This window comes from Drosophila willistoni, chromosome 3R, assembly GCF_018902025.1.
Source record: "Drosophila willistoni isolate 14030-0811.24 chromosome 3R, UCI_dwil_1.1, whole genome shotgun sequence".
NCBI classification, from domain to species: domain Eukaryota; kingdom Metazoa; phylum Arthropoda; class Insecta; order Diptera; family Drosophilidae; genus Drosophila; species Drosophila willistoni.
The window spans coordinates 8,050,297-8,059,221 of record NC_061086.1 but is presented as its reverse complement, the minus strand read 5'-3'; the positions used below and the strand labels follow the sequence as shown (position 1 = coordinate 8,059,221).

At 40.7% G+C, this 8,925-nt stretch overlaps 1 protein-coding gene across 9 annotated transcripts in view; it reads right to left on the bottom strand.

Annotated features, from left to right (window-relative positions):
* Positions 1-541: 541 nt before the first annotated feature.
* Positions 542-8,925, bottom strand: part of LOC6651065 (unconventional myosin-XVIIIa) — a 33,087-nt gene continuing 24,703 nt past the window's right edge. For 2 of the 9 annotated variants that reach the window (XM_002073192.4, XM_023180168.2), the window contains 6 exons: positions 4,971-5,336; positions 4,543-4,821; positions 2,513-3,471; positions 2,063-2,446; positions 1,847-2,002; positions 542-1,382 (listed from right to left, as the gene is read on the bottom strand). In XM_002073192.4, coding sequence (XP_002073228.2) covers positions 1,190-1,382; positions 1,847-2,002; positions 2,063-2,446; positions 2,513-3,471; positions 4,543-4,821; positions 4,971-5,336 — 2,337 coding nt within the window. In that variant the 3' untranslated portion in view covers positions 542-1,189. The other 7 variants (XM_023180170.2, XM_015176941.3, XM_015176942.3 and 4 more) reach the window with 7 other exon arrangements.

Here is an 8,925-nt window from a genome sequence, read left to right as displayed (position 1 = left end):
GTTTGTGTATTGATGAATTGAGTTGCAGGGAAAGAAATTTCAAAAAGGAAAAATATTATTGCCAAGTATACTGCAAGGGTATATAAACTTCGGCATAGCCGAAGTTAGCTTCTTTGATATTTTTTAAAGGTTTTTGTTCACTCATAAAGAATGCAAAATTAAAATTGGCCAGATTAAAGTCCTGACTTTTACGTGTTGACTGATATGTTTAAACCTATTTTTGTATTGCCAGCCATATTGCAGACTTTAGAAGTTAAAGATAAAAAAAAGGATCTTTTCATCGAGGCCAGACATCTGCAGGGCATTAACTAGTTTTGTTAGTCTTCTTTGGTCCTCCAGGATCAGAACTATCGACCTGCACTCAAGGATTTGTAATGTTTCTATAACGCAAAAAGGCACGCTACATAATACCTTAGATTAAATTTATATCACCCTAAAAGTATGCCACATATTTGTTTAAATTGAATGTGTAAAATAAATAAATAAAATAGAAATCCTTACTGAAACCCCCTAAATTTTGAATGCCAATCAGTGACGAGCATCAAGGTTAATCTAAAAAACTGGGTCACTTCGACCTGCAGCAGAATATGAGGTTTTTTTATTGGGTTGTATAACAATATATTTAAATTTGTTGAGTTCTGGTATGGGGCTACATATTTTCTGTTAGGTATTCCAATGTGGTGTATGAATATTTTGAAATAATTGATTGATTGAAAAATGTAGCTTAATATGCATGTAGATGTAATGATAGTTTATGTTGTTACATTATATTGTTATTATTATTCGTTTTAATGTTTTATGTTTATAAAGAGTCGTATGTAAAATAATTTATTCAGTATTTTCGTCTATGATCGTGAATCGTGATTTATCTAATTGTTTTTGTTTTCTTTTTAATAATGTTGGCTATAGGGACTATATGCTATAGGTGTTAGTTCAATTTTTGAGAAGGATAAAAAACATGTTAATCACTTTGTTTTCATATATAGGGACTCTTGCGCAAAATTAAATTAACTACATTTCCATATATTAAGTTATATATAATATATACTATTTAGGTATATATTGTGTAGCTATATTTCGATAATAAATAGTTAAACATATTGAACTAAACAGTAATCAAATCATAAAAAACTAATAAATATATATTCATTACAAAAAAAAAAAGAAAATACAAATAAGAACTGAATTCTTACGACGACGATGATGTCGTCCTGGTTGATAATGATGCTGACGATAATGTTGAAGTTTCTGCTGTTGTTGCCGTTGCAGTTATTTTAGTTGTTGCCAGTGCAGATTTCGTGTCCGGTTTTGGAGCCGGTATGGCTTTGGCCGCCAGTGCCAATTTATGTATATGTGGCGACGATGGCGACGTCACTGTTATTCTACAATAAGAAAAAGCTAATGGTTTACACGCACACACATAGACGCACGATGAGGTATAGGGATTGGTAGGCAGGAGCATAGGCGAGGCGAGGCGTGGGGAAAGGATATGTTTTAACATATGCATAAACATATTAACATGCATCGTTGGTTTTATGATTTTGTTTTTATGCGGGATATATGGAGACGAAAACAGTTTGTGTTTTATTCGTTTTTGGGTCAGTTTTGGATGTGGATTTTGTGGTTGTAGGTTTATGCGCATGTATGATTTAATTATGTAAATTAGATAAAGCCAGCCAAATAGCAATAGAACTTACAAACTAGCTAACTAGGAATTATAGGAGATATAAACTGATTGTTTTGATATATAGTATTGAGAGTAAGTCAGTGGGTGAGTGAGTGAATAAGCGTTTCTTTTGACTACTTGTGCTGCCTGCTGTTGGAGTTGATTTCGCTATCAGCGTACCTAGGGCTGTTGTCATCCTTTTCACAGACCAAAGTGCGTGTGGTCTGGTTGACCGCCCCGCCGTTTAACGACTGCTGTGAGCTGCGCTTCACATGCACGGGTCGCAGACGCTCCTCTAGGTCACTAATGGAGCCAACAGAGCTAAGGCTCTCATCACTGCAATGAGACTCAAAAAATTAAATAAAATGGTTATCAAAATAAAGTAGAAGGGCTTACCTTTCACTCAGCTCCTCTTCACCTTCTTCCTCCATGGCTTGTTGTAAATCAGCTATTCGTTGCAGAGCCAGACGTAAATCATTCTTAAGGGCCGTACCCTCTGACTCCATTTGCTCCATTTTCTTTTCCAAATCTTTTCGTCGCGACAATGATTCTTGTTCCCGACTAGAGACCGTATGATATTCCTCACGCATATCACGCAGAGCCTTTTGTGATTTCTTTACTGTATCCTGCGCCTGCATCTCTCGCAATTTGGATTGTGTGACTTCGTTTTGCAGCTTCTCTAGAGCCTCTTTGTGACGATTCACTTGAACCTCCAGACGAGCACGCGTGGCCTGCTCCAGTTCTAGACGCGATTCCAACTCTTTAGTACGCAGCTCCAAGCTGTAAATTCAAATATTATTTGAATTAATATGGTAAAATTTCAGTTTCCTAAATAGCATCACTTACCGCTTGGACATCATAGCCATGGATGGGTCACCCAAATTCTCAACATTATCCAATCTGTGCTGCAATTCGGTGACCTGCTCTTTAAGATTATTCCGTTCGGCCTCCATTTCGTTTAGCTTGAACTCGGATTCAGAAACATTGATTTGTTCAGCATTTAATTGCTTCACAGTGGCGCTATATTTCTTCATGAGTTCACTTAACTCCTCCTCATTCTCCTCGATCTGGGCTTGCAGTTCGGCTCTATCACGATGCGCCGCATTGGCTCGTTCCTCGGCGTCGTTGCGTGCTCGATGGGACTCTTCAAACATGGCTTGGACCTCAGACAGTTCTGCCTCAGCGGTTTGGCGTGCCTTCATGGCTAAGCTACGTGCTGATTCGGCATCCTCCAGCTGATTGCGTAACTGGCGTATCAGGGTCTTGCCAGGCGTATCGGCTTTGAGGCGTTCCAACTGTGTTTGCGCATCCTTGAGCAATGCCTTGTATTTACGCAAATCTCTTCTGAGTTTCTGATTGAGAGCCTCTTCGGCATCACGATCGACACGATCGCGATCCTCCATGGAAGACAGACGACGCTCAAGTTCATGTTTCTCCCTTAAAAGTAGAGTTCGTTCTTCGTGCTCTGTTTCCAGCTGGCATTCCAGAGCCTTAATCTTCTTATAGCCATTGCCACGCACTTCTTCAAGTTCCTCATCCCGTTGTTGCGTTTCTCGTCTTGCCTCTTTACGCATCGTCTCTAGGGTCATCTCCAGTCGGAGTTTAGCTTGCTCTAGCAATTGTATCTGGCCAGCCATCTCGTCCAGTTCTTCCTCTTGCTCCTTAGCGCGTCGCTCTGTTTCATTTTTGGATCGCCGCAATTGAGCGATTTCCTCCTCAGTGCCACCGCCAAAGGTCATCTCTTCCAACTCCCGCTGCAGAGAGGCCAATTTCTCCTCCTTAAGGTCGAGATCAAGACGCGTATCCTAGGGGAACGAAAAAATAAACAGTGTTATATAAACAATCCGCTTCACATGTTCCTCTCTTGCCCAACCTACTTGTATCATTCGCGTCGTATAGTGGTAACTCATGGCTGTCTGTACTTGTTGTCTTGCTTTTTCTATAAAATTCTTAATATTTTTTTGGACATAAGATATCTAAATCACCGTGGACTTAACTGCCGCCTGCCCATTCCCATTCCTATTCAAATATCGCTTTTCATAAGGTCATTGTAGTTCCTCCCTGTTCACCACACGTCTCAATGTCTACTTCTAATTATAATTTTTTGAAGCCGTAAAAAGAGATCGTTGCCGAGTTTTTCTGTTTTTAATTTCTTTTTCAGCTAAAAAAAAAACTTTATATATGTGTGCCTAGAACAATCACAGTTGTTGTTGTCTTCGTATTGTTGTGTACTCCAGATAACGCGCGTCGACGACAACGACATCCATTCCAGCTACTGTCGACCGGAACAATGAAGAAGAAAGCAACAAAGTAAAAAGCCAGAAATGTGTGACGAAGAGAGAAAAAGACTGAAACTCTCAAGTACAGGCCGATAAAAACACGAGAACTCAAAGAAGCAGCCAAGAACTCTTAGATAAAGAGAGAGAGAGAGAGAGAGAAGGAGAGAGAGAGAGAGAGAGAGAGAGGGAGTGGGAGAAGACCCAGTCAATCGCATGCCGCATGCGTACATATGTTATAGGCAGGCAGATAGGCACCCGGCAGGTAGAGATAGCCGAGAAATCATGCCGTAGCGTGGGCAAACAAGCTGAACGAGTTTTTTTTTGGTTTGTCTCAAGATACTGCATATCTCTACTGGTATCTCAATGTATATTCGTTGCAACATTTGAACACTGTGCAGCAGTGCAACTTTATCGCTGTATCGGCAAGAAAATCGCTCAAAAGTACCTAACTTAGTACGAATGTTATTTTTATGTCGCGCAGTGTACTTCCCTGCTTAAAATGTTGCTAGCAACATGTTCCTAATAATATATACATACACATGTGTATGTTGCTTATGTTTAGATACATTTGAATATGTATCTTTGTTTTTTACTTACAGCTAGAGTCTGTTCGAGCGTAAACTTCTCAGCCTGAAGCACATCCTTCTCTCGACCATAACGCTCCTTAGCCTGACGCTCTTGACGTGCGGCATCCTGTAGGGATTGGCATTCAGCATCAAATTTGCGCTGCTTCTTCTCCAGCAAATTGTTACGGGCATTTTGCTCTTCGAGCAGCATGCGCAAATCATTCATCTCATTGGTCATCTTTTGTGCCTTGCGCTTCCATTGGCCCACAACTTGACGTTGTTCTTCAACTTCCTCGTAGGCATCGGAAAGCTGCAAAAGAAAACATTGTAAAATGTAGGAATAAAGAAAAAACCCGAGTTAACTTTGACAGTGCCCAAAATTTGGAATATATAATAAGTCATTACGTAAAATAAATCTTCCGTTATTTTGTTGATTTTCTTTTTTTTTAGCTAAGTTACCTTTTTCTCCAATTGCTTCTTAAGCCCGACCAGCTGTTCCAGATCGTGCTCATGCTGTGTCTGCAAACGCCTTTTCGTGAACTCCAATTCACGGGCAACACGTTCGTATTTCAGTTTGTATACTCCACCGCCGGCATCGTCATTCTCGCCATCCTCATCTTCGGATATCCCATTTAAATCGGATTTAGCACATATTAGTTCCATTTCCAATTTCTCGCTTGTCTCCTGAAGATTCTTCACTTTGGTTGCTTGTTCGCCCAGCTCCTTTTCCAGCTTTAAACGCTCAGCGGTTTCGGCTTCCAAGCGCTCGGTGGCTATGTGGGCGGTGGAACGCTCTTCGGCCAGATCCACCGTTAGTTCGGATAACTGTAATAGATAGTGCAAAATATTTATATACATATAATATATATAGATTTCAGTAGTTGTTGATTTGTTTATCCTGATTATGATTCTCAATTCTAGGCATACGAAAATGATTTTATTTAGATAATGAAATCCGTGTGCCAATTTCCGTTGTAAAGTAAATAAAATACCCTTTCTTTAAAATTTATACCCTTTTGACTAAAAGATCACGTTGAAAATATTTGTTATTACCAGTTTTTTCGAATTGTTTTACAAGTAATGTTCGATCCATATATGTATCTATGGTTCGAATACACTTTCATTTGTTATTATCTTTGTTTTTCATAAACAATACACACAGAGAATATAAATATGGAATATTCCCCAGACTCGAAGAATTTGCTGGTATGTGATTCACACAGCATTTGGTTTGGCCTATAAATAAAACATCTTCAATTCCCCCCAACCCACTCAGTTTTTCCTCAAAGATGTGAAGTGAACCGCTAACTTTTGCTGTCAATGTCAGGCTGAATAGCCTACCGTGCCGTGTTTTGGTTGAGGAATTTAATATTTATGAGCCCCCTGGACATATCAACACCTGAGGTGTGGGCGGTTTAGTGATTGAAAATGATGTCAACCATTGACTGTGTCACGGACAGTTCTCAGCCCAAGGTTACCTCGTCATCCTCCTCGCGTATGGTGCGATCGTCATCTGTTGTAGTGGCCACTGATGACTCTCGCTCCCTGGCCAATGAGTTTGCTCGTGATGTGGGTGTATGGGGCAATTGCTTGGCCAATTGAAATGCCTTGGTCAATATATTTTGCGAGGAGCGAGTACGTCCAATTGAACCACAACGTTCCATGCTGTTTCTTTCTCTTTGACGTTCAATTAGAGAGATGGTATCGTAGTCATCATAGATGGAGGAGTTGCTGGGTGTCGTACAACGGCTGTGACTCGCCTCTCGGACCGAGTTGTTGCTGCTGGTGGTAGTGCGACGCGTTCTTCTGCCCATGGCTGTCCATTCCTCTTGCACATGATCGGTGCGTTTAAGGAAGTTTTGGATTTTTTCACTCAGATATGCCGAAGAAGTGCGCGGATCCTCATATGAGGGAGAGGCACGTATCGACTGATGCACAGGTTGGCGCTGGCAGCCCAAGACAAACGATAGATTCCCATCAAGGACCACAGGGGAACTCTCGAGCTGGCGCATCTCGTATGCATCTAGGCCACCGGTGCCCCTTGTGTAGGTCTGTGGAAATATGCGCCTGGGTGGCGTTTGCAGGCGAGACGAAGAATTCAGCGAGATGCTCGATTGTGTGGAGCACCGCGAGGACACCGAATATGCTGGACTTGGCGAACGTTGAACTAAACGTAAACGATCCGCTGTGGCGGCATCTCCGTTTTGTCCTGTGGATGAATTGTGTATTGGCAATTTCAGCGAAATCTCGTAATGGCTCTCAGACTTATTCTTCTCCTCCTCCTTCTCCTCTTTCGTTTTCATCGTTATGTGGTTATTACCATAGCCATTTTGAGTTTGGTAGGACGAGATTCCGCTGCTACTGCGTGTGCTATTGCCTGTGACAGCGGTGTGATTGTGTGTTTGTCTTGTTGTTGTTGTGTGATGTCCATTGCTAAGAATGGGACTCTGCTCTCGCTGCTTGGGCAGTAAACGTATTTGCTTTCGCGCCTGACTAGTGGGCGGTTTGGGCGGACGAGACAGTGAGCCACTTAGCATGGAGTTCAACGACGAACCGCTGCTATTATTCGGGGACCGTTGGCCTCCATTCATGGCGGCCACCACACGGGCCAAGAATTTTTCTTTCTCTAAATTATCCGTGTCTACTGATTCAATTTCATTGCTGGAATTTAAGGTCGCCGCTGCTGCTGAAGCTGGAATATCGGCAAGGGCCTCATTAGCAGGCGACAAGGGAGGCATGGATATGGATAATGGGATGGGGATGTTTTTCGAGTTAGTTGGATGACTATTGGGATCGGAAATTAGTATAATATCCGTATATCGGTTCAATTTCGTTTTTGCCAATTTTGGTTGGTATTTTTTCGTTTCGGTTATTCGTTTTTTTTGGGTTGAGATTCGTTATGATATGGTTGGTTGTTTGGTCAGTTGTCAGAAGATATTGTCAAAAAACTTGAGACAACTTTGAGATCACTGTACATGCGTCTCCCCTTTTTATCGTGTGTATGTGTTTGTGTGTGTATGCGTGTGTGTATGTGTATGTGTGTGTGTATGTTGCAATTTTAAATTTATCTCAAAGAAATGCGATTTATTTTAGCTTTAGCACGCGCGCGTATAAAATTGCCAAAGCAAAAATTAAATTTTTTTTAACTTTTTGCTGTTTTCCGTTCGTTTTTACGGCACGGCGCGGGGCGGCGCGTTTCTTTTGTTTTTTTTGGCCGAGTCAAACGAAAACGAGTACAGATCGGATTCAGATTGTAGATCGCAATGATCGCATCATATCGAACACGATCACACAAGCGCCAGACCCTCCGGTATACGCGACGTTTGCTCAACAACTACTAGCCAAGTGATTTTTGCGTGCCTCTTGGCCAGAAACCGAACAAGAAGGAACAAAAAAAAAAGCTCCCCGGCACAGTCTTATTGACCAAACACAGTGAGAGCACAAAAGCGCCCACAAAGAGCAACATTTAAAGAGAAATCCGGCAATATAAAGAACAAATTGCAAAATCACATAATCTATGCAATATTCTAATATGCGTATGTAAATCTATATATACCATATACAATTTACCCAACTGTTGATCTTATGTAAAACAAAACCGGACACGGACACCGAGGAGGAGGCGGAGAAAGAGTCGTGGGAGACTTAAGGGGAATAATACATATTCAAACATGTGGCCCAGCTGCAGACTCAATTGTGGCACGACAAACGTATTATTAATGATCTTTTCGAATTTCATTTTTTAAAAAAGCATGTTGTCTGCTTCGCCTGCCTGCCATCCTTCTCAGTCATTCGGTGTTCAATAGACGCACTCTATGCCCAATAAGTTATTTTTAATTTCTTTCCCAAACAACATAAAAAAGATGCCACAAAGCAGCGGATATTTAACCCAAAACAATTGCATTTTCAAGTTAGCTGAAAGTCCACAGAAATTTATGACTCTTTAGAGCATTAAGAGAAGCATTTAAGTGAGAAATCATAAATTATAGATGTAGTTTTCAGGTCTTTATGCTGCGCTTTAAAACATAATTTCATCAAAGAGTTTGTACACATTTTTAACGAAATTCAAAACGACATCTTGATGTTAGCCAAAAATATTTCTCCTATTACATTTGATATCGGTTCATTAAATTTCGAAATTCTATTTTTGAGGCCTTTTTAATTTAATTTTCATTTGATCTAAATGTGCTAAAACAAACAAATTGAGAAAAGAGATCTTAAATAATCTCACACTAGGCTATTATGTATCTATATATGTATGTATACATATTGCCGCAAATGTATAGTTCTGTTGCCCCAAAAATGCTTGGCCAACGCGAATGGCCGAGATGATATGCCAAGCCAAGTGTCATGTCATCTGCCTCTGACAGCAGTCAGTTAAGAAATATTTATAAAAGCAACTGACGCAATAGAT